General features: G+C 36.7%; 1 protein-coding gene across 1 annotated transcript; it reads right to left on the minus strand.

Moving 5' to 3' along the window:
* Nucleotides 1-22608: 22608 nt before the first annotated feature.
* Nucleotides 22609-23238, minus strand: LOC148576793 (uncharacterized). The gene is made up of 2 exons (XM_088502785.1): nt 23149-23238; nt 22609-23070 (listed from the first exon to the last, which is right to left on the minus strand). The coding sequence occupies exons 1-2, from the start codon at nt 23236-23238 to the stop codon at nt 22609-22611; spliced, it is 552 nt and encodes a 183-aa protein (XP_088358911.1).
* Between the last annotated feature and the right edge of the window lie 4023 nt (nt 23239-27261).

Below are 27261 nucleotides of genomic sequence, written 5' to 3' on the forward strand. Positions count from 1 at the left end.
GACCGAACAACAACCATCCCGAACAACCAATATGTATAATTAACTGTATTTCCGGAGGTTTTGCAGGTGGAGGAGCCACAAGCTCGGCGAGAAAGCGATCTTACCGAGCTATGCTTTCCATCAACACCGATCAAACTCAACAGCAGACACTACCACACTCTCCGTAGATAACATTCCAGACAGCCAATCATAATAACAGTGTAGCAAATCTAGATGACCCGGTCGTAATCTCCCTACAACTCGGAGATCTCCTAGTAAAAAAGGTGTTGCTGGACCTAGGGAGTAGTGCCAATGTCCTCTTTTACTCCACATTCCAGAAGATGAAATTGAGCAACAACATCCTCCAACCTTCTACTGGAGACCTGACAGGTTTCTCAGGTGAGAGAGTCCCGGTTATGGGCTCAGTGTGGTTACAAACCACACTCAGTGAGTTTCCTTCGTCAAAAACTACAGACATTCAATACTTAGTGGTTGATTGTTTTAGTCCTTACAATTTAATACTAGGCCGACCTTTTTTAAATAGGTTTAGCGCTATAGTATCTACAATTCATCTCTGTGTTAAGTTTCCTTTGCAGGATAACACAATTGCAACCATTCACAGTGATGCCCGAGAAGCTAGGGAATGCTACAACAACAGTTTCAAAAGACCTAACTCAAACACAAAAGCCCATGTTCACAACATCGGCAGCCTGCACGACCTACTAGCTCTAGCCGATCTTGATCCCAGAGTGGGAACCTTTAAAAGACCAACCCCAACAGAAGACCTGCATAAAATCTATTTCACAGAAAGCACGGACAAATTTACATACGTCGGCTCAATATTATCCTCAGAAGAGAAATCGTCATTCCGAACATTCTTACAGCAAAATGCTGACCTGTTTGCTTGGACCCCAGCTGATATGCCAGGCATCAATCCCTCCATCATATCCCACAAGTTGGCATTAGATCCATTTGTCCGTCCAGTAGCACAGAAAAAGAGAAACCTCGGCCATGACCGAAAACAAGCTTCCCTGGAAGAAACCAAGAAGCTCATCGACGCGGGCTTCATCCAAGAAATCAGATTCACAACATGGCTGGCGAATGTCGTCATGGTAAAAAAATATAACGGTAAATGGCGCATGTGTGTTAATTTCACCGATCTCAACAAAGTATGCCCCAAAGATTCCTATCCTTAGCCCTCTATTGATTGCTTAGTTGATAACGCCTCTGGTTATGAAAAACTCAACTTTATGGATGCATATTCTGGCTATAACCTGATCCGAATGCATCCATCCGATCAAAATAAGACAACCTTTATTACTGAATATGGAAACTACTGTTATAAAGTCATGCTATTTGGCCTTAAGAATGCAAGTTCAACATATCAACGTCTAATGGACAAAGTCTTCGCCAAACAGATCAGCAGGAACATTGAGGTCTACGTTGACGATATGGTCGCCAAGACTAAGATTGGCAACAATCACCTTGACGACCTCGCAGAAATCTTCAGTCAACTAAGAAAATACAACATGCAATTAAATCCTGAGAAGTGCACATTCGGCGTCCAGAGCGGCAAATTCCTCGGCTTCATACTCACAAGCCGAGGTATCGAGGCCAATCCAGAAAAATGCCGAGCTGGTTTAGACATGACAAGCCCACAAACCATCAAAGAAGTTCAGCGAGTAACAGGGAGACTTGCTGCACTCTCTAGATTTTACCCTGCCTAGCTTCTAAATCTTAATGTTTTTTCCAAACTTTAAAAACGAAAAAAGCTTTCCGTTGGACTGATGACTGCGAACAAGCATTCCAAGTTATTAAAAAAAATCTTTCAAAACCACCAATCTTACAAACCCCCATTCAGGGGGAACCATTATTCTTATATTTGTCTATCACTAACTGGGCGATAAGCTCTGCTCTTGTTGCAGAAAGGGAAAAGAAGCAGTTTCCAATCTATTTTACCAGCAAAACATTACAGAATGCCGAGCTTCGATATCCGAGCATTGAGAAGCTGGCCCTAGCCCTTGTCTTCTTGGCCAGAAGACTCCGACCATATTTCCAGAGCCATGAAATCCATGTTCGGACAGATCATCCTTTGCGACAAGTCCTTCAAAAACCTGAGCTGGCTGGCCGACTAGTAAAATGGTCGGTGGAACTATCAGAATTTGATATCAAATACGAAGGCCGAACATCTATCAAGTCCCAATTCTTAGCCGACTTCATCACCAAATTCTCAGTACCAGACACAACCGAAGACTACATCGAATGGTCTTTATACGTCGATGGATCCTTCAACCCACAAGGATGTGGAGTAGGTATCATACTTGATGATAGCCAAGGTAACATCATCGAACATTCCCTCAATTTTTCATTTAAAGCAAGCAACAACCAAAGTGAGTATGAATCCCTAATTGCCGGACTTAGACTCGCTGCCGACCTAAACATTACCGAACTTAAGGTATACTGCGACTCCTTACTCATCGTCCAGCAGGTAAACAACTTATACCAAGTAAAGGACCCTTTACTTTCTACATACCTTAACATTGTACAAAATTTACTTTCAAAATTTTCTAAATACGAAATACAACACATACCCAGGGAGAGTAATGGCCGAGCTGACATTCTGTCTAAACTCGCCAGTACTCAACCAAATGGGTCATCCCTTTATCAGTCAATATTGCTTAATCCAAGCATTGAACTCACAGAAATCTTAAGTGTAACACAGGAAGCAGATTGAAGATCTCCATACATAGAATATCTTAGGACAAGAATCTTGCCAGACGATGTCGAAAATGTCCGACACTTTCGCCGACAAGCATCCTTCTTTACAATTTATAACAACTGCCTATATAGACGAGGATTCTCTCGTCCGTTACTAAAATGTCTTTGCAGAACAGAAGCCGAGCTTGCAATTGCCGAGGCACATGAAGGGATCTGTGGTACACACCTCGGAGCCCGAAGTCTGTCTTCAAAAACCCTCAGAGCTGGATTATATTGGCCGACAATACAACATGATTGCCAATCAAAAGTTAAAAGCTGTAACAACTGCCAGAAACACAGTCCGATCACACATCTCCCGGCCGAACTCCTACACTACTCCGAGGTAAGTTGGCCATTCAACCAATGGGACATAGATATCTTCGGCCCCTTCCCCACAGCAGCAGGGCAGGTAAAATTCCTGGATGTAGCAATTGACAATTTTTCCAAATGGATAGAGGCACAACCCCTAGCCAAGATTACATCACAACAAATGATTTTTTTTGTCTGGAAATATATTATTTGTCGATTCGGCATTCCTCGGCACATTATCATAGATAATGGTCACCAGTTCGCTGATAAAAAATTTACATCCTTTTTGCAGGAACAAAAAATCAAACAACATTTCTCGTCAGTCGAGCACCCTGATAATGAGTTTTGCTCGATGGTTTAGAATTTCTCTTCTAGAAATAAGAACTTCGTTGTAAGCATAGTTCTAAACCAACAAACAATTCTCACATAAAAAATTTGAGTTGTCACAAGTACAAATCCCAAATAAATTTATAACCGAAGTATTTAGACTCCGGGTCGTCTCACAAAGAGTTGTAATGAAGTGGTCAATTATTGGCTATGAGGATGCAAGGGGGGTTGATTTGATAAGAGGGCAAGAAATAAATGACAAGAAAAGTAAAGAGAGCAATTAAAGAAAGCAATTAATAAAGAGAGACATTCATGGCAAGGATTGAGATCATAGGCTTTTTATCCTAGTCATGCAATGATTAATTCAACTTATTTAGTCAACTCCAACGAATAGGGAGAAATCAAACGAGATTAATCAATCATACCACAATTATAAATAAGAATTTATCTCATTACGTCATCTCCGACGATTGAGAAAGGTATCATGTTATCCTCATACTCGGAGAAAGTCTAATAAGACTAGCTAATCTCAATCCAAAATTCCTAATCAACTCACTAATTAAATTAGCAAAAAATTAGCGTCAATGAAAACAATATTCCAAAAGTCCTAATCAACTCACTAATTAAATTAGCAAAAGATTAGCGTCAATGGAAACAATATTAGCTAACAACTCTAGATCACCAACATGAGTTGGGTTTTCATGACTCAAGATTGCCTAATTACTCTTTCCAAGTCAAGAATGCTCAAAATTCTACTCTAAGGCCCAACCAAACATTTTATCAAACACTTGGTGGGTATAAATAGAAAGCATAATAAAATATGCAAGAAATATAAATCTACCAACTATCAATTGCAAGAAAAGTAAATCAACAATTCAAATCATTAATTAAAAGAACATGGAAACATAAAATTACATTAAAGAAAATTAAGATTCAACAATGGTTCATAAACATAAAAAGGGCAAAATAAAGGAAATGACAAGTAAAAAAACTAGAAGAGTAGAGATGTAACAACAAGAAATTAAAAGGAGAAACTAAATCAAAACAAGAATTAAAACTTGGATCCAAGAAGAATTAACTAAAACTACCCTAAAATCTAGAGAGAGGAGAGAGCCTCTCTCTCTAGAATTCTAACCTAAAACATGATGAAAACTCAACTATGACTACTTTTTTTCATTCCTCCTTCAATCCTTGGGTTCAATAGCATCAAAAATGGGATGGATTGGGTCCAAAATGACCTGCAAAATTGCTGGGGGCGATTTCATTAAAGTGGACCCACGGCAGAATCGGCGCGCACGCGTACATGGCACGTGCGCGCCCCTGAGCACGAAGTAACATATGGAAAATTTTATATCATTTCGAAGTCCCGGATGTTAGCTTTCCAACGCAACTGGAACCGCCTCAATTGGACCTCTGTAGCTCAAGTTATGGTCGATTGAGTGCCAGAAGGTCAGACTTGACAGCTTTACGGTTTCTCCATTTCTTCATGAGTTCTCCCACTTTGCATGCTTTTCTCCTCACTTCTTCCATCCAATACTTGCCTTCTAAACCTGAAATCACTTAACAAACATATCAAGGCATCGAATGGAATTAAAGTGGATTAAATTTAGTTATTTTAAAGCCTAAAAAGCATATTTTCACATTTAAGCACAAATCAAGGGAGAATTGCATCATTGAATAAATGTGAGAAAATGTGATAAAATTCCCCAAAATAAGCACAAGATAAACCACAAAATCGGGGTTTATCAAATCTCCCTACACTTAAACTAAGCATGTCCTCATGCTAAGAATAAAGAAGGACAAGAAAAGGGGTATGAACATTTATTCAATGCAAACTAACTACATGCAACCTATCTATATGAATGCATCCACTTAGTCAAAATAAATTAATTTCCAAGAATACATATACAAACACAAGGGCTAAGGCAATAGCAATCACTCAACCCACAATTGAATTGAATTATTAAGAAGATTTTACAAACTTGCAAGAAAAGGGATGATCATTGGTGGAAACATGTAATTGAGCAATCGAACCCTCACCGGATGTGTATCCGCTCTAGTCGCTCAAGTGTATGGGGTTGATTCACTCAATTCTCCCCTAATCATGCTTTCCAAGATTTGTTTTTCATCTAACAATCAACAATTATTTCATGCATGCATACAAATATCATGAGGACTTTCCATAGGTTGTAATGGGGTTAGGGTCAAGGTAGGATGCATATGGTTAAGTGGGTTTGAGATTTGAATCTTTGATTAACTTAAGCTCTTACCAAACATATATAACAACCTATACAACTCTAATACACAACCTAACTACCCATGATTCCCACTTTTTCACATACTCATGCATTCTCTTTTGATTCACATTCCATATGCATTGATTTTTATTGAACTTTACTTCGGGACATTTTTGTCCTCTTTTTATTTCTTTTTCTATTTTTTTCTTATATATATATATATTTGTTCTTTTTCTTTTTTTTTCTCTATCATTTTTTTAAAGTATATACAAACGTATCAATGCATATGGTTTTACATATTTAATGCATAAGCATGTACCCAACTCCCAAAAATATTCAACAAAATACAAAAACACACATTTTTTTTCTTAACCAATGTCCCAAGTTTTCCATACCCAATTGATACACACCCTCACTAGCCTAAGCTAATCAAAGATCCAAATTAAGGGATATTTATTGTTTTTCACTTAGGGGTAGTGATGTGCTACAATTAAGAACAAAAAGGATTAAATAGGCTCAAAGTTCGTTAACAATGATTGATGAAAGGTAGGCTATTTGGGTAAGTGAGCTAAATGAAATGATGGCCTCAATCATATAAATGCATGTATACGTGGAATAATGGACATAAAGAATCAAACAAATCAAAGATTACAATCATAGGAAGAGAATAATGCACACAAGAATGAAAATAAGTGGTTATGTATGGTGTAACCACACAATTAAGCTCAAATCTAACATGCTTGTGTTCTTAGCTCAAAAATCATGTTCCACAAAGTATATAATTCAAGCAAGTTCTAAATTTTTTTTTCAATTGGGGTGCTCTATAGATAAAATCCTTGGAAAATATCATGATTTTGACTAAGCTTAATATATACATATGCAATGCAACCAAAAATCCTAAAAGATTTAAAAATGAAATGCAAAAGTGTTGGGATTAGAAACTTGTCACCCAAAAATGCCAAGCGGTCGGACGACCTCCCCACACTTAAAAGTTTGCACCGTCCTCGGTGCACTCAAAGATGAGCAAGGGGGTACGACGACTTTCCGAGTTGCTACCTTCAGCGGGTAGGTCAACCGGTGCTGCGTGTTCTTCTCCCACTTTCATTTTTGCTTATGGTGCAGCAATCATGAAAAACAAAATAAACACCGTAAGATGAGAAAATACAAAAGCAAGGAAGCGTGAATTGTTGGAATGAGGTAAATCACTAGAATTGAGTGGGTGAATCGGTGTGACATTGATGAAAAATAGGTGTGTGGGTTCTAAAATTGCGCACGGTTTAGAACACACACACATACTAGTATAAAAAGCTGTGTCACATTTACACAAAAGAAAACATGCACTTCACTCATTCTAGTGTGCTTGAGATACTTTAAAAGACTTGTAGGTTAAGGCAACCAAACAAGTAGTGAAGAAGCATAAAAGCATTCAGGAAGAAATCAAGCAATTGTGAAATTGGATAATGCATGGACATTGATTGATGTGTAGGTAGACTTAGTGAACAAAATGGTATATGAAACTCACACAACAAACAATGACACATATTGAAGTTGTTGCAACACCTAAGTGACATAAAGGTGAAACACATGGATGCTATGGAACTTAGAAAAAAAGGATATAGAAGTCAAAATCAATCACATAGCACGCATGGTCCACAAAGCTTGAAAAGCTCAAAAATACTTCACTAGGTAAGCTTCCGATCCAATTCACAATTCCACAATCTCAATGCATGAAATAGGTGATGATCAATTAGAACAAGCATCCTAAAAAAATGCATTGATAATGTACAATTGCCTAACAATAGATGATGAATGCATGGTGGCCAAAACATGCAATTCAAAGAGTTAAGATGCATGAAGGCAATGTAACATATACTTGGTATTCAAAAGTGTTAAACATGAAAAATTCCAAACCAAGTAATAAATTGCAACCTCAATAAAGGAATCCAACAATGACAATAATAACAATGATGTTAAACTAACATTCTATTAGTAATAAGCAGCAGTAAACAGTAGACAAGATTAGTAATCCAACACTTATAATGGAAGACAAAAATTTAAACGAACTAACTAAATAAAAGAATTGGTGTTACATGATATTTGGTAGTGTTGGATGATGATTGAAGGGTGGAAAGAGAAGAGAGGAAGGAAAGAAATGGAAAGAGGAGAAAGAAAGAAGGTGAGTGAAACAGGGCAATCTACGCGTGCGCGTCATGTGCGCGTAAGCGTGGATTGATGAAAATGGAAGCGACGCGTACGCGTGAAGTGCACGTACGCGTGCATGGTGAAGTAGAGAGTCGACGCAGACGCGCAAGGTATGCGTTCGCGTGCCCTGGGGCACAAAGTTGGCACACTTCAGGCACAACTCTCGGGTGAATGTATGGAGGGGTGGAAAAACTGAATCCACGCATACGCGTACATGGCGCGTCCGCGTGGATGGTCGAAAATACTTGAGGCGCGCGTACGCGCCAGGTGCGCGCACGCGCAGGTTGGTGCTCTATTTTTCAAAATTTTTTCAAGTTCTTGCACCAAACCAAGCATTCCAAACCTCCAAACAGCTACCCAAACACCATAAAACCTTATTTAACCTACTAGACTTCCAAATAAACTCAACTAAGTAATCAAAACATGAAATTAAACTTATTTTACCAATATGTACAAAAGGGAAAAATGAAAAGATGTTACCATGGTGGGTTGTCTCCCACCTAGCACTTTTGTTTATTGTCCTTAAGTTGGACTTATGGGGAGCTTCTCTTAAGGTGGCTTGTGCTTGAAGCTATCCTTGAACATCCACCAATGCTTGAGTCTCCAATAAGCTCCATTCTTCAATGTTAATATCTTCAAGCTTTGATGGAGTTCTTCACAAACCATGAGCTCCCAAAGTTGATTTTCCTTGTGCGATCCGGGATCCCACACTTTGTTTTGATACCCATCTTCAAATTGATCATCATGATTCCAATTGGGTGGCATGACCTTAGAATTCTCAATTAGGCCCCCAAACATTCTCCTAGACCCATGCAATTTGGTTCTACACCAACCATTGCTTTTCAACTTTGAGCATGCAACCATCATGAACTTAGAGGAATGTTTCCAACCACTACACAACTCTCTCTTACTCTTAACTCCACAAAGAGCTCTAAGTTGTCCATCATTTTCAATCAAACCATATTCAAGTGAGAAAGCAAAGCTTAGGAATAAGAATTTTACCCACTTGAATGTTGTGTTGGATGATGACTTAGGAAGGGGTGGTCCTAATGGTCTTGCAAGTTCCACTCCCTTGTGCTCTTCTTTGATTATCTCCACCTCTTCACAAGCTTCTTCAATTTCAACCTCTTCCTCTTGGTGGCTCACTTCCAATTCGATCTCTTCTTCATTGCTTACCAAGGGCATGGGAGGTGAGGTGTCTTTTTCCTTACCCTCTATGTTAAGCCCAATGAGGAAGGATTTAATTGTACATAAGAATTCTTCAATGATTGAATCCATCTCTTGATCAACCTCTTCAAGGTTTTCCACCATGATATGCATTGGAGGTTGTACACCCTCCTCAACATCAATATCAAGCTTCTTGAAAGAGGGCTCTATAATGCTAAATTCCCATGGACTTCCAACATCTCCTATGTTTTCAACCACTTCTTCCGGTTCATTTATCTCAACTTCTTCCCCTTGTGACAATTCTTGCTTCAACTCCTATTCTTCACCTTGAAGCTCTAACCTCACTCCCTCACTATGCTCCTTAATTGCCTCTCCACATTCGTCAATGGGAGTGTCTTGGTTGCTTGGGCTTAGTGGGAGGAGGCCATATTGCTAACGGCTTCCACTAGGATAGCCATCTTGGCTCCTAGCTCTTTAAACTTCTTTTCATCCTCCTCTTGTCGCCTTAAGATATGAGATTCAAGATCTCTCAATTCATGCGTGGGGGCTTCATCGGGAGGTGATGGTGGAAGAGAAGGTTCATTATTTGGGAGGAAGGTATCATGTTTGGAAGTTGGTTCATCTTGGTAAGGGTATGGAGTTGTATATTGAGGTGGTTCTTGAGAGTAGTTGTGTTGGAATTGTGGTGGTTCCATGTGTGGTTCATATGGTTCATAAGGTGGTTGATATGGTGGATAAGGGTTAGGGTCATATGGGGGTGTTTGGTGGTATGGGGCTTGTGAGTAAGGTGGTTCAAAATTAGGTTGAGGGGGTGGTTCATAGGCATGTGGTGGTGGTTGTTGACAATTACAATAAGAGTCATGGTGCACGAAATTGTGATCTCAGGCAACGGCGCCAGAAACTCTGTACACACGTCTTAATAAATCGTTTTTCATTCACAACTTCGATACAACTAACCAGCAAGTGCACTGGGTCGTCCAAGTAATAAACCTTACATGAGTAAGGGTCGATCTCACGGAGATTGTTGGTATGAAGCAAGCTATGGTCACCTTGTAAATCTCAGTCAGGGGAATATCAAAAGGTTATGGAGTTTTCGAACATAAATAATAAATAGATAAAAAATAAGGATAGAAACACTTATGTAATTCATTGGTGAGAATTTCAGATAAGCGTATAGAGATGCTTTCGTTCCTCTTAATCTCTGCTTTCCCGCTGTCTTCATCCAATCAGTCTTACTCCTTTCCATGGCTGGCTTTATGTAAGGGCATCACCGTTGTCAATGGCTACATCCCATCCTCTTATGAAAATGGTCCAAATGCTCTGTCACAGCACGGCTAATCATCTGAGGTTCTCGATCATACTGGAATAGGATTCACCCTCCTTTTGCGTCTGTCACTACGCCCAGCACTCGCGAGTTTGAAGCTCGTCACAGTCATTCAATCCCTGAATCCTACTCGGAATACCACAGACAAGGTTTAGACTTTCCGGATTCTCATGAATGCCGCCATCAATCTAGCTTACACCACGAAGATTCTGATTAAGAGATCTAAGAGATACTCATTCAATCTAAGGTAGAACGGAAGTGGTTGTCAGGCACGCGTTCATAGGGAATGATGATGATTGTCACGTTCATCACATTCATGTTGAAGTGCGAATGAATATCTTAGAAGCGGAATAAGTTGAATTGAATAGAAAACAGTAGTACTTTGCATTAATTCATGAGGAATAGCAGAGCTCCACACCTTAATCTATGGAGTGCAGAAACTCTACCGTTGAAAAATACATAAGTGAAAGGTTCAGGCATGGACTATTATATATTGCTGGAAAGCCCTGGATGTCTACTTTCCAACGCAATTGGAAGTGCGCCATTTTGAGTTCTTTAGCTCCAGAAAATCCACTTTGAGTGCAGGGAGGTCAGAATCCAACAGCATCAGCAGTCCTTCTTCAACCTCTGAATCTGATTTTTGCTCAAGTCCCTCAATTTCAGCCAGAAAATACCTGAAATCACAGAAAAACACACAAACTCATAGTAAAGTCCAGAAATATGAATTTAACATAAAAACTAATGAAAACATCCCTAAAAGTAACTAGATTCTACTAAAAACATATTAAAAACAATGCCAAAAAGCGTATAAATTATCCGCTCATCAGGTCATCACATCCATTAGATTGATATGCATTAGGATGAGAGTTATACCCAAAAGAATTCGGAGGTTGTTGTTGCCAATAAGGTTGATCAATCCCTTGAGGCTCCTCCCATCTTTGATTGCTCCATCCTTGATGCACATTCTCATTATAGTTCCCATTTCCTACAACATAATTTGAGCCAAAATCATAGCCAAAGGGGTGAGAATTCATGATAACAAATAAAAACAAAAGTTAACAAAAATAAGCAACTAGTCCTGAGGCTAACAAAAACTAACAAATAAGCAAAAGGCAAACATATTCACAATATTCACAATAGCCATTAACATAACACCATTGCAACTCCCCGGCAACGGCGCCATTTTGATAATGAGATTTTGCTCGATGGTTTAGAATTTATCTTCTAGAAATAAGAACTTCGTTGTAAGCATAGTTCTAAACCAACAAACAATTCCCACATCAAAAATTTGAGTTGTCACAAGTACAAACCCCAAATGAATTTATAATCGAAGTATTTAGACTCCGGGTCGTCTCACAAAGAGTTGCAATGAATTGGTCAATTATTGGCTATGAGGATGCAAGGGGGTTGATTTGATAAGATGGCAAGAAATAAATGACAAGAAAAGTAAAGAGAGCAATTAAAGAAAGCAATTAATAAAGAGAGACATTCATGGCAAGGATTGAGATCATAGGCTTTCTATCTTAGTCATGCAATGATTAATTCATCTTATTTAGTTAACTCCAACAAATAGGGAGAAAGTCAAACGAGATTAATCAATCATACCACAATTATAAACAAGAATTTATCTCATTACGTCATCTCCGACGATTGAGGAAGGTATTATGTTATCCTCATACTCGGAAAAAGTTTAATAAGACTAGCTAATCTCAATCCAAAAGTCCTAATCAACTCACTAATTAAATTAGCAAAAGATTAGCATCAATGGAAACAATATTCGAAAAGTCCTAATCAACTCACTAATTAAATTAGCAAAAGATTAGCGTCAATGGAAACAATATTAGCTAACAACTCTAGATCACCAACATGAGTTGGGTTTTCATGACTCAAGATTGCCTAATTACTCTTTCCAAGCCAAGAATGCTCAAAATTCTACTCTAAGGCCCAACCAAGCATTTTATCAAACACTTGGTGGCTACAAATGGAAAGCATAGTAAAATGTGCAAGAAATATAAATCTACCAACTATCAATTGCAAGAAAAGTAAATCAACAATTCAAATCATCAATTAAAAGAACATGGAAATATAAAATTGCATTAAAGAAAATTAAGATTCAACAATGGTTCATAAACATAAAAAGGGCAAAATAAAGGAAATGACAAGTAAAAAAACTAGAAGAGTAGAGATGTAACAACAAGAAATTAAAAGGAGAAACTAAATCAAAACAAGAATTAAAACTTGGATCCAAGAAGAATTAACTAAAACTACCCTAAAATCTAGAGAGAGGAGAGAGCCTCTCTCTCTAGAATTCTAACCTAAAACATGATGAAAACTCAACTATGACTACTTTTTTTCATTCCCCCTTCAATCCTTGGGTTCAATAGCATCAGAAATGGGTTGGATTGGGCCCAAAATGAGCTGCAAAATCGTTGGGGGCGATTTCATTAAAGTGGACCCACGGCAGAATCGGCGCGCATGATTACATGGCGCGTGTGCGCCCCTGAGCGTGAAATAACATATGGAAAATTTTATATCATTTTGAAGCTCCAGATGTTAGCTTTCCAACGCAACTAGAACCGCCTCATTTGGACCTCTGTAGCTCAAGTTATGGTCGATTGAGTGCCAGGAGGTCAGGCTTGACAGCTTTACGGTTCCTCCATTTCTTCATGAGTTCTCCCACTTTGCATGCTTTTCTCCTCACTTCTTCCATCCAATACTTGCCTTCTAAACCTGAAATCACTTAACAAACATATCAAGGCATCGAATGGAATTAAAGTGGATTAAATTTAGTTATTTTAAGGCCTAAAAAGCATGTTTTCACATTTAAGCACAAATCAAGGGAGAATTGCAAAACTATGCTATTTTATTGAATAAATGTGAGAAAATGTGATAAAATCTCCCAAAATAAGCACAAGATAAACCACAAAATCTGGGTTTATCACACCCACAAACAAACGGCTTAGTAGAGGCCGTGATGAACGGATTTTTGCTAGTAAAGAATTCACAATAAGTTCTCGTTGCTAGTATAGTTTCTAAACCAACAAAGAATCCTTTCATACAAAAATTTGTTTGTCACTTAAGCAAACCCAATAAAAATATAAACTGAAGTATTTAAACATCGGGTCGTCTCTCAAGGAATTGCAGGGAGGTGTATTTTTTATTGGTTATGAAATGATATATTTTTGGGTTTTTAAATGTTGAACAAGGAATTTAATGCCAAAAAAATAAACTGACAATTAAGAAAAGTTCTTGGCAAGGTACGAGAACTAGACGTCCTATCCTAGTTATCCTTTTCAGTTGTGATGAGAATTGTTCATTGCTCCCACTTAGTTAACCTTTAACTATGAAGGAAAGTCAAGTGGACAAATCAATTTGATTCCTCAAGTCCTAGTCAACTCCTAAGGAAAGACTAGCTTTAGAGGGATCCAAATCAACCATCAACTTTCAATTATCAATCAACAAAGGAGTTTGATAACTCAAGAGTCTCTAATTACTCAACCAAAGCCAAGAATATAAAAATCTAACTTAAAATCCTTCCAAGTATTTTATCAAACACTTGGAAGACACAACATAAAGACATAGGAAAGTAATAGGGAATGTAAAATCTAAAACCAACAATTGCAAGCATCAATGATAACAACTAAAGCAAGAACCAATAAATATGAAATACCTCAAATTGCATTAAATATAAAATCAAATCTAACATGAAGAGTTCATAAACCAAATTGGGGAAATAAATAAACCAACAAGAGAAATAGATAAACTAAAGTGCTAGAACTAATTAAGAGTAGAAGAAAACTAAATTAAAGTAAAGTAAAAATCTAATATTAAGAAAAGCTAAACCTAAAATCCTAAAACCTAGAGAGAGGAGAGAGCCTCTCTCTCTAGAAAACTACATCTAAACCTAAAATTATGTGAATGAATTGATGAATGAATCCCTTCATGATTCCCCCACTCTGTAGCCTCTAATCTGTGTTTTCTGGGCTGAAAATTGGGTCAAAAACAGTTTAGAAATCGCCCCCAGCGATTTCTGATACGTCCAGCACGTGGCTCTGTCACACGTACACGTCGCCCACGCGTACGCGTCGATTGAACTTTCGCAAGGTCACGCGTACGCGTGATCCACGCGTGTGTGTCACTTAACAGCATGGAAACTATGGCAAATTATATATCATTTCGAAGCCCCGGATGTTAGCTTTCTAACGCAACAAAAGCTGTCTCATTCGGATCTCTGTAGCTCAAGTTATGGTCGATTTAGTATGAAGAGGTCAGGGTTAACAGCTTAACAATTCCTTCAGTTTCTTGTATTCCTTCCACTTTTGCATGCTTCCTTCCCATCCTCTTAGCCATTCCTGCCCTATAAACCCTGGAAACACTTAACACACATATCACGGCATCAAATGGTAATAAGAGAGAATTAAAATTAGTAATTTAAAGCCAAAGAAACATGTTTTCAATCATAGCACAAAATTAAGAAGAAAAATGCAAAACATGCGAATTATATGAATAAATGTGAGTTTAGTGGATAAATACCACTCAATCAAGCATAAAATCCACTCAAAGTAGTGAAGAGGAATGGTAGAAATTATGAAATGCAACCTATCTATATAAATGCAACTACATGAAAAAATGCTTTTACCTACTTGGTTAAAAGTAAACAAATTCTCCAAGACAAACATAAATTGGATTCCACTAATTCAAATCACAAAATAAAGTACAAGTAAACTTGTAGAAGAAAATAGCTCATGAAAGCCGAGAACAAAGAGTCGAGCATCGAACCCTCACCGGGAGTGTATACACTCTAATTACTCAAGTGTTTAAGGTTCGATTCTCTCAATTCTCTACTAACTTTGCTTTCTAAGACTTGCTCTTCTTCTACCAATCAACAAAAATTTAATGCACAAATACACATATGAAGAGGTCTTTTAAGGGTTGTAATGGGGTCAGGGTCAAGGTAGGATTGTATTTGGCCAAGTGGACTAAAATTTGAATCCTTAATTAACTTAAATTTCCCACCTAACTTAAGACAATCCATGTAATCATAATACAAAATCTAACTACCCATTTACTATGTTTACCATATATTCATGTATCCGATTTTGAGTACAGTACGTATGCATTGCTATCAAAATTTACTTTGGGGCGTTTTGTTCCCTTTTATTATTTGCTCTTTTTTTTTTCTTTTTCTCCCCTTTTTTTTTTCTTTTTGATTTTATTTTTATTTTTTTATTATTTTTTTCTCAATGCATATGGTTAAATTATTGAATGCATGAACATGTCCTAAACATTTCTTTCACATTTTCATAAAGATATACAACACCCAATTCTTAAAACCAAATGTTTCCAAACCCAACTTCTCCACACTTAAATCATGAACACTCTCACTAGTCTAAGCTAACCAAGGATTCAAATTAAGGACATTATTGTTTTATGCTTAGAGTTAATGATGTGCTAGAGTAAAGAACAAATGAGATAAGTAGGCTCAAGATTGGTTTACAAAGGATAATGAAAAGGTTAAGGCCATATGGGTATGTAAGCTCAGTGAAACAAGGCCTCAATCATATAAGTGTATGCATACATCAAATAATAGAAATATAGAATTAAGCAAGACGAAGATCACAATTTTAGAGAGAAAAACACACGCCAAAATTAAAATATTTGTTGGTAAAATGCAACCAATCAAATAGGCTCAAAAATCTCACTGGTTTTGTATGTTCGAGCTCTAAACCATGTTCCAAAATAAAATTCTTCAAGCGAGGTCTAACAAAAAGTTTTAATTTAAATTAGTGAAATGCTATAAAAAGGGTCTTGAAAAAGAATTCGTCACTTCAACCAAGTAGTGGTAAAATATGCACAAAATCAAGCAAACATGCAATCAAACACGCAAATGCAACAACTAATTTAACAAGAAAATTAAAAATTGGTGTTGAAATAGGAAATAACTAACCCACGGAAGTCGGTATCGACCTCCCCATACTTAAAGGTTGCACCGTCCTCGGTGCCTGCTAAGATGTGCAAGTGGATGGGTTGCTACAACTGACGCTTTTTCCAAAGAATGTGCGTCGGAACTTGTTTGTCGCCCCATGTAAAAGTTTTCCGTTTTCCTTCTTGATAGCCATCCTGAAAGAAGAGAAAAGGAAAGAAAAGTAACCCAAAAACAAAGATAGAAATAAAATATGGTTGGGTTAGTGCCAAATAATGAGGATCTCAATTACATGGTAGCTACAACATGCAAGAGAAAAAATAGTAGAAGTAAATGGCATATTAATAGTGCAAAAATTGTGACAATGGGGAAGAGATGGTAGGTAATGAAAGACAATATAAATTCATGTCAATGCAAAAGGAATACATGTATCATAAAAATTAGCATTGACTTATAATTAATAATACCCAACAATTTAAAACAAGTCACGAAGCACCAAAATAATTCAAGAAAAGATGCAACAGTTGAATAAGAACATTTAACACCAACGAAAACGAAATGAACTTAGAAAAGAAAATATAAACATGCACAAAGTTAAAATGCAATGAATGAAAATATGAATGAAGTAAAAGAGAATGAAAGAGAATAAGGATGAGAAGTTAAAGAAAGGAAGAAGAAGTAAGTAAGAAAGGGGGAAGAAAGAAGGAGAAAGGAGGGAAGAAAGGAGAAGGGAGTGAGAAACGGGATGCGACGCGCGCGGGTAAGTCACGCGTGCGCGTAAAAACTGCATTAACCATGCGACGCGTACGCGTTGCCCATGCGTACGCGTGGTTTGCCGAAAATGAACACTGACGCGCGAGCGTCGGTCACGCGTACGCGTGAGAACCCGTGCGGCTCCAGCACCATGGCATCACAACTCTCTGTTCAAGCGCTCTTTCACGCCGATTCGCAATCCCACGCTTATGCGTGGATTGGCAAAAATGCAGGGGACGCATACGCGTAAAGCATGCGTATGCATGGGTCTGGCTATGCGCCTAGCACCCCTCCCACGTCGTTCCAGCACAACTCTCTGCCCATTTTCTCAATATTACGCACTGACACATGACGCGTGCGCGTCATCGTCGCTTATGCGTCGAGTGCAATTTTTTTTATGCAGAATGCAGGTGATGATGCAGAAATTATGAATGAACACTGATAAAAATAAGATAAGATAAAACTAAGAATAAAAATGAAGGATCATACTATGGTAGGTTGTCTCCCACCTAGCACTTTTAGTTATTGTCCTTAAGTTGGACATTTGGCGAGCTCCTTGTCATGGTGGCTTGTGCTTGAACTCATCTTGAAATTGCCACCAATGCTTGGACTTCCAATAAGCTCTAGCATCTCCAAGTGAATTCACCAAGCCTTGATGAAGTTCTTCACAAGCTTTGAGCTCCCAAAGTTGATCCTCTTGTATGTCGGGATCCCAAATTTTGTTTCCACACCCGTTTTCAAGTTGATCATCATGATTCCATCCGGGTGGTTTAGCCTTGGAATTCTCATTTAAGCACCCAAACATCCTCCTAGACCCAATCAATTTGGTTCTACACCAACCATTGGTATCAAACTTTGAGCGTGCAACCACCCTGAACCTAGAGTGACGCTTCCAATCACCACACAATTCTCCCTTACTCTTCAATTCCAGAAAGCTCTAAGTTGGCCATCCGTTTCAAGCAACCCATACTCAAGTGGAATTAGAAAGCCTAGAGATAAGAGATTTACCCACTTGAATGGTGTAAAGAATGATGGTGACTTAGGAAGGGGGACCTCCCCACACTTTGACAAAGCAAGGTCCACTCTGTTGTGCTCCTCTCTGATGATCTCCACCTCTTGACAAGCTTTTTCAACATTAACCTCGTCTTCAAGTTCAATGGGGAAGGATTCAATTGTGGATAGGGATTCATCAATGATTGAATCCCTCTCTTGATCAACCTCTTCAAAGTCTTCAACCATGATATGCCTTGGAGGTTGTACACCCTCCTCAACATCAATTTCAACCGTCTTGGAAGGAGGCTCTATGACTTGAGTTTCCCATGGAGGTTCCGCATCTCCTAAATCTTCAACCACGTCTTCTTCTTCAATAATTTCGGCTTTCTCCACTTGCTCTAGTACAAAATCTAGCTCCTCCTTCATGACTTCCACCTTTTGACAACTTTCTTCAAGGGTCTCTCCTACCTCCACTTTTTGGGCCTCCTCTTGCTTCTCTTGAAGTATGTATGCGTGAACCTGATCCATTACGTCTCTAAGACGATCCCTTCTCTCTTGTTCCATGTCAATAGCGGAATTTGGATCATGTTGCTCTTCGATTGATTGACATGGGTGAAAAGAAAGTGCGCTAGAGCTTGAGGGTTGAGTATTGGGGGTAAATGACGGATCCACATGAGATATAAGAGCTTGGAGAGTAGAGGTAAGACCGGTGAGAGCAGAGGTAAGTATGGTTTGAAGCTCCTATTGCCCTTGGCGAATAACACTAAAGGTATCATCTATGGGAGCTTGGGGTGGATAGGAGGGTTCATTTGTTTGGAGAAAAGGCTCATAATACGGAGGTGGTTCTTCTTGATAAGGGTATGGAGGTAGTGTATATTGAGGTGGTGGTTCTAGGTATGGTTCATATGGTTCGTATGGTGGTTGGTATGGTGGATAAGGGTTAGGGTCATATAGAGATGAGTGGTGGAAAGGGGCCTGTGAGTATGGTGGTTCAAAGCTCTGTTGAGGAGGGGGTTCATAGGTATATTGTGGTGGGTGTTGATTGTCACAAAGAGGTCCACCATAGCTATTGTCTTGGTAAGCATCATAGAATGGTTGTTGATAATACCTTGGAGGTGGTTGTTGCCAAGAGGGTCGATCAAATCCTTGTGGCTCCTCCCATCTTTGATTGTCCTATCCTTGATCCAAGCTCTCATTGTAATCTCCTGTTCCTCCAACAAGATTGTAACCAAACTCATAGCCAAAGGGGTGAGAATTCATAGTAGCAAGAGAAATAAGAACTAATAAAAATTAATGAAAATAAACACCTAAAACTAGAAACACTAACAAAGAAACGAAAAAGCAAAATTATTTACAATATTCATAATAACCAATAATAAGGCACACGTTTGCAATTATCCGACAACGGTGCCAAAAATTGATGAACGGATTTTTGCTAGTAAAGAATTCACAATAAGTTCTCGTTACTAGTATAGTTTCTAAACCAACAAAAGAATCCTTTCATACAAAAATTTGTTTGTCACTTAAGAAAACCCAATAAAAATATAAACTGAAGTATTTAAACCTCGGGTCGTCTCTCAAGGAATTGCAGGGAGGTGTATTTTTTATTGGTTATGAAATGGTATATTTTTGGGTTTTTAAATGTTGAACAAGGAATTTAATGGCAAGAAAACAAACTAACAATTAAGAAAAGTTCTTGGCAAGGTACGAGAACTAAACGTCCTATCCTAGTTATCCTTATCAGTTGTATTGAGAATTGTTCATTTCTCCCACTTAGTTAACCTCTAACTATGAAGGAAAGTCAAGTGGACAAATCAATTTGATTCCTCAATTCCTAGTTAATTCCTAAGGAAAGACTAGCTTTAGAGGGATCCAAATCAACCAGAAACTTTCAATTATCAATCAACAAAGGAGTTTGATAACTCAAGAGTCTCTAATTTCTCAACCAAAGTCAAGAATATAAAAATCTAACTTAAAACCCCCCCAAGCATTTTATCAAACACTTGGAAGCACAACATAAAGACATAGGAAAGTAATAGGGAATGTAAAATCTAAAACCAACAATTGCAAGCATCAATGATAACAACTAAAGCAAGAACCAATAAATATGAAATACCTCAAATTGCATTAAATATAAAATCAAATCTAACATGAAGAGTTCATAAACCAAATTGGAGAAATAAATAAACCAACAAGAGAAATAGATAAACTAAAGTGCTAGAACTAATTAAGAGTAGAAGAAAAATAAATTAAAGTAAAGTAGAAATCTAATATTAAGAAAAGCTAAACCTAAAATCCTAAAACTCTCTTCTCTCTCTAGAAAAATACATCTAAACCTAAAATTATGTGAATGAATTGATGAATGAATCCCTTTAAGATTTCCCCACTCTGCAGCCTCTAATCTGTGTTTTCTGGGCCGAAAACTGGGTCAAAAACAGCCTAGAAATCGCCCCCAGCGATTTCTAATACGTCCAGCACGTGGCTCTGTCACGCGTACGCGTCGCCCACGCGTACGTGTCGATTGAAAATTCGCAAGGTCACGCGTACGCGTGATGCACACGTGCGCATCGCCTAACAGCATGGCAACTATGGCAAATTATATATCATTTCGAAGCTTCGGATGTTGCCTCATTCGGACCTCTGTAGCTCAAGTTATGGCCGATTTAGTACGAAGAGGTCAGGGTTAACAGCTTAACAATTCCTTCAATTTCTTGTATTCCTTCCACTTTTGCATGCTTCCTTCCCATTCTCTAAGCTATTCCTTCCCTATAAACCCTGGAAACACTTAACACACATATCACGGCATCGAATGGTAATAAGAGAGAATTAAAATTAGTAATTTAAGGCAAAAGAAGCATGTTTTCAATCATAGCACAAAATTAGGAAGGAAAATGCAAAACATGCGAATTATATGAATAAGTGTGAGTTTAGTGGATAAAATCCACTCAATCAAGCATAAAATGTACTACAAAATAGTGGTACATCAGGCCGCAAATAAAGTAATACTACATGCTCTAAGAAAGAAACTGGAAGATGCAAAAGGCCTCTGGGCCAAGCTTATCCCAGAGATCATATGGGGATACAACACCATAATTCACTCAACCACAAAGAAAACACCCTTCCGGTTAGTCTACAGTTCAGATGCAATGATACCAGTGGAGATCTCCTAATCCTCACTGTGCATTGAAATGGCCGATCAAACTACAAAAGACATAGCTCGGCAATCCGAACTTGATCTCATAGAAGATGTCAGATCGTCCACAACAATCAAACAATTGGCTATGCAACAACTCATCGCTCGAAGATTTAATAAAAGACTTCACCCAAGGTCTTTCCAAGTAAATGACCTTGTGCTCAGGAAAATAGAACAAGCTAGATGACCATCAACCCATGGCAAACTAGCAGCCAATTGGGAAGGCCCTTACCAAGTCACAGAAGTCATCGGCAATGGAGCTTACCGACTACAAACCTTAGATGGTAAAGATCTGTCTAATACTTGGAATGTATCTTCTTTAAAGCTATATTACAGTTAAAACCAGGGATAGGCAAGTACTCTTTTTCCTACTACTAAGATTTTTCCCAAAAAGGGTTTTGCTTGGAGTGGTTTTAACGAGGCTAGCCTACCTGGGCCTTTGAAATCAAGGGTTTTACAATAAATAAATTTATTATCCAGTCAATACTCTTTGCATTTCATACTTCTCATTTATTTGATATTTATTCCACCGATCTATACTCCGAACCGACCATTCGGTAACAATCAGTCCAAACAGCCGAACTATAATCTAACTCCGACCATTTGGATACTATCAATCAAACGAACTATTGATCTATATTCTGAATCCAATCATTCAGATTCTATCCTTCAAACAACTAAACGATGTAACTCGGAATCCGATCAATCAAATCTATCATTCAAACAAACCAAACTTACTCCGAAACCGATCATTCGGAACTTCTCAGTCAAATTAAATATCCGATGTTAATTGGGAGCCGATCATTCAGAATTTATCAATCACACAAATATCCGATCTTAATCGGAAGCCGATCATTCAGAATTTATCAAATAACCGATTTAAATCGGAATCCGATCATTCAGAATTCATCAGTCAATCCATCTTAGTCAGAATCCGAACACTATGATACTATCATTTCAATCAAATAGCCGATTATAATCCGAACCCAACCATTCAACAAATATCAGTCAAAACAAATAGCCGATCTTAATAACAGATCGCCAAGCAAATAGTCATAAACTGACTTTATCAAAAATTACTACCGACCATTAAACAGAATCCAGTTACACAAAATATTATCAATGCCTATTAATCGGCATCTCAATAAACTCGGCCTACTCGGCCTTTCTATGATACTTTTCCATTAAAATGGCATTATACCATTAACACAATTTCACCTAATAACAAATTGGCTCTAAGCCACAATCACAACTGGGCAAAATTCACCTATCATAAACATATATATATTTTCTGCAAAATCAACATGTGCAAATAACCAAAAGCCAAATAAATTGTTTCCATAAAACAGTAGCAAACTTATGTTTAAAACATAAACAGTCGTAAGCTCACTACAGGAGCAAAACAATCCACCAAAATACATGTTTAAACACAAAAACCAAAATCCTACTCAACATTTTCATCCCCTTGCTCAGCAGCACTATCATCTTCGACCAAAACGCCATCCTGCACTATCTTACCTGGATCAATCAGTGAGAAATCTACCTCGGGAGCTAGGAATCTTACCTGAAGGGAAGCCCTCTCAAATCCTTCAAGGAAGGAATTAAGAATTTCTCCTTGCTTGTTCTTTTCCACCTCCTTCAATTGAGTGGTAACCTCAATCATACAGGTACTCAGAGCAGATAAGTCAGCTTCTTTCCTTTTTAAATCTTCAACATCCTTGGCATAGCTATCCTTCACCTCTTTCAAATGTTTCTCAACCTCAGCTAACTTCATCTCTAGCTCTGAAATTTTAGCAGCCTTTATAGCCAACTTCTCCCTCAAGCTCAGATCCTCCTTTTTCTCAACAAACTTTCGATGTATTTTTTCACGGCTACGTCCCAAACTCACCAGCCGCAATCCCACCACCTGAAACTTATATATTATCACATTAGTATCCCACAAAATAGAAAAATTTAAAACCTTTACTCCAAAAAAAAAATTTACCTGCATATATTGATCAATAGCAACATCACCAACTTCGTCGGCCAGAGTTATATATGCTGACGATTGACAACACTCATAAGCAATAACCATGTATGGGTAATCCCTTCCCCACAAGGACGAAGAATCAGTCTGATCAGCAATCCCATGCAACCTCTTTTGATTATAAAAAAACTTATGAACTTCTTCAATCGGTACCTCATCTTTTTCATCATCAGAAACGTCGGACAAGTCCACCACGTCACCCTTTCTCTCCTTAGCAATAACCATCCTCCTCCTCGGATTTGGTTGATCAACCTCACTAGTGCCAACAAACTTCTCAACTTTCGACGTTGAACCTTCTTTATCTAGGTTCTTACTTTTCACACGTGCCCTCAAGTTTGCTGCGGATACACCAGGATACTTCCCACCTGAAAACAAACAAAAACAAACCTTCATCAACATATGTCAAAATCCTAAATACAAAACAAAACCCCAACAAGCTCACCTAAGTAATCTACTACAGCCTACTTACTTTCCTCCCACTTCAACAAATCGAACACTGAGATCAATTCCTTCCGATCAAATGCTTCGACCAGATACTCAATAATACACTCATCCCTAGGCTTGATAAACTCCGGGCCGAGTATATTATTGGGCTCAGAACATCACCAAATCGGAAATCTCTCCCCTAAATGCTCGTCCACATAAAAAGGAAACTCCCCTTCAACACTTCTCACCTTCCGATACATCTCCTTAAACTCCTTAAATGACGACTTATACAGCTTAAATATTGCAAACCTCGGCGAACTATTCAAGTTCACCCACCCACCTTTCCACACACCCTTAGCTTGAAAAAGTGAGAAAAATAACTCTACAGATGGCACTTCTTTCAAAAACTCCATCAGTACCTCAAATGCACGAAGAAAAGCCCACCCATTCAGATGTAGCTGAGATGGAGCACAGTTCATCTGCTTCAAAATCTGACATTCAAATTCGCTAAATGGAAGCTTAACCTTCAACTCTTCAAAAACACAGCTATACATAAAAAAGTGTTCAAAACCTTCACCCCTATGAAAAACCTTATCACACTCAGAATAGGGCAGTAGCTCCACTCGAACCCCAGAAGAAGGCCTAACAACTTTACTCTTATCCACTTCATCTACAGCTCCCTAATCCAAGAACAAAGATACACGACTCCTAACATCATTATTAACCTAGTCATAAGACCAATCTATCCTCTCCTTCTTATCCTTCTCAAACCTCATCAACAGCCACAAACAGAAACAGAGGAAGAAGAAAAAAAAACTCAATGAAGAAACAGAAAATTTTTTTCACATACCTCTTTTACTCATTTTTCTTCCCTCCGGAAACTCCACAGCCAACTTTATCTCACAAACTCAAACATGATGTGGATGCTACACTATTGGTATTCCAATAACAGTTACCAATGAGTTACAAAAACTCCTTCAGTAACAATAACCCACTTCTCAGTCACATCAACCGCCCAATGAGCAGTCTTGGAAATGACAGCACACTTAATGCCATCATTACTTCTCTCTCTTCATTTAAAATCTGTTTACTTTTTAATATATCTTTTTTTTATTAACCCTTTTTAATAAAACATCTTGAGCTGGGGGCTCCAGGTGCAACACGTTTTGCCGAAGTAATACACTCACATCGCCGACTCATACTCCATTTAAAGCTCAACCTGCTTCATTAAAACATACTCTCAGGCTAAGCTTAGGGGCTATGATCGGGACAGTTACAAGACTAGCATTTCAAATCGGCGTTACACACCATAACTCGGCAACTTACGTTATAATTCGGCAAAACGTGTTAATTCGGCTTAATGAAATACATCCTAATAGTAATAACATCCGATCATAAAGTATCGGCCGTTAAGACCTAATAATTATTCATCAATTTAGAAGATCAATACTAATAGAACCTATCTTCTTACCCCATTTATAAAGGTACGTTATTCTATCCTTAAGGATATGCATAACTGAATTCTCAATACTGACTTAAGCTTCGGAGTACCTTTACCGGTACACTCCCCCTTGTTCCTTGCTCACGCCCAGTGCAATTGGACATCCTCTTGGAGAAAAGCTCGGACTTACACAAAAGTTCAGAGATCGTATAACAACTCGGCGTCGACTCCTAGGGACCGAACTCTCCCTTCAGATATCCATACAAGAACAAGTATAAAAAAAAAGAAAAATAGAAATTGACTACTGAAAAAAAGAATGCAATAAAAACTGTTGCCACTAAAATTAAAGAAATTTCTTTAGAAAAGTTGAGCTCTTTTGTGAAAAATCAGAAAAAAAGTTGTATAAATTTATTAAACAGATATAAAATATACTAGTACATACATATAAAAAATATATTTTAATATATAATATTTTAAAAGTGACAAATATAATCTTTTATTTTAAAATAAATAAATATAAAGTATATAAATACATACAAAAATATTTTTTATTTATTGAAATTAATTATATACAATATTATTTATGATTACATAATATAAAATAATTAAATCATTTTATATTATTTGACAATAATTAAATTATTTTACACTACTTGAAAATAATTAGATTATTCGTTAAAAATAAAAATTATTATAAAGTTAATTTTGTTAAAAATATATTATTATATAACATAATATTTTATTCAAATATTTGTAAACATGTATTTTATTCAAAATATTATATATAATATTACTTTAACAAAATTGACTGTTATATAATAATATATTTTTTAATGTAGAGAATAGTTATCTGATATTAATATATGTTTAAAATATTATATATAATACATAAAAATATTATTCTAAAATTTTTTCACACTTTAAAACAAATATTTTTAAATTTTTCATTTATATTTTTAAAAAATAAAAATTTATTTCTAAAGATTACATATATAAATACATTCACAGTTAGAAACGTTTACATATGTATACACACATTAATTTGTGATTTTTATGGGTTTGTGTGTAATAATTCTCTGTCTCTTTGAAAAATCTCAAACGTGCCATAGTGAGTAGTATTTGTAACAAATAAAATAAAAAAGATATTTAGGTAAAATCATTTTTAATTATATAGAAATGTTAATTATAATTATATAATTTTCATGTCATTTCATCGATTTTGTTTATTGTAGAAATACATTTTTATCTTTATTTAAAAAAGTAAAAATAATATTATTTATTTTTTATTTTTATTTTTTAAGAATATAAATAAAAAAATTTAAAAATATTTGTTTAAATGTATTAAAAAAAATAACATTTTCATATATTATGTATAATATTTAAAATAAAAGTAAATTTTATCCAACTCTTTTAATTTTAAAGGGTAATTAAGTTATCCTTTGTGATATATAATATTTTTATGGAATGAAATGGATTAGTTTATCATAGTTAACTTTAATTTTTCATCTAACTTAAGTTTTAATAACCTAATTAATTAACTATGATATAATTCTTTTGGCATTTAAAGAATAATATGGTATAACACATAAATCAATTAGAAATCAATACATAGATCATAACTTGGTAAAACTTTGTATTATCACAATAATAAAAGAGAAATTATGCGCATTGAATTAAAAAAAATCAAATAAATAATAGTGATATATATTCGAGAAGACAATCTGACATTTTAAAATAAAAGGGCAAAATGAAGATTCCACATTTTTGGAAGGTCTCATTACTAGAGTACATGTAAAGAAGTCTAAGGAGAGTTTTAAAAACTTGGTAGCATTCATGCATTAAAAAATTCATCAACTGTTGACTAAGAAAGAAAGGACAAGGCCCATTAGACTAAGTCAGGACAACAAAAAATTCGATAACACTTTTCAAATTCAGTGAAAGGCATAAGTTATTATTTAATTTTCAAATTATTAGGTCTATGTTTTAGTTTGTTTTGTTGTTAAAGATTTGTTAGAAGATTTGATTTAGTTCTAATTTGCTTAGTAGTATTTTTAGAAGTCTTAAATTTAAATTAAATCTGATAAATATCAAATAAGATCAAATATGATTTAAATTAGTTATCATATCTTTTAGTTATCTTATCTTTAATTTTAGAATCATATTTAAAAAAAATTGACCTACTTTTATGCTAATTTATTAGGAAT

This window comes from Arachis ipaensis, chromosome B1 (genome assembly GCF_059453495.1).
Source record: "Arachis ipaensis isolate K30076 ecotype BB chromosome B1, ASM5945349v1, whole genome shotgun sequence".
Taxonomy (NCBI): Eukaryota; Viridiplantae; Streptophyta; class Magnoliopsida; order Fabales; family Fabaceae; genus Arachis; species Arachis ipaensis.

Bases quoted from the DNA above. Each gene is read 5' to 3' on its own strand.
- LOC148576793 (XM_088502785.1), bottom strand. From the start codon at position 23,238: ATGGTTATTGCTTATGAGTGTTGTCAATCGTCAGCATATATAACTCTG. The intron at 23,071-23,148 runs GTAAATTTTTTT...TATAAGTTTCAG, and splicing joins CTATTGATCAATATATGCAG to GTGGTGGGATTGCGGCTGGT.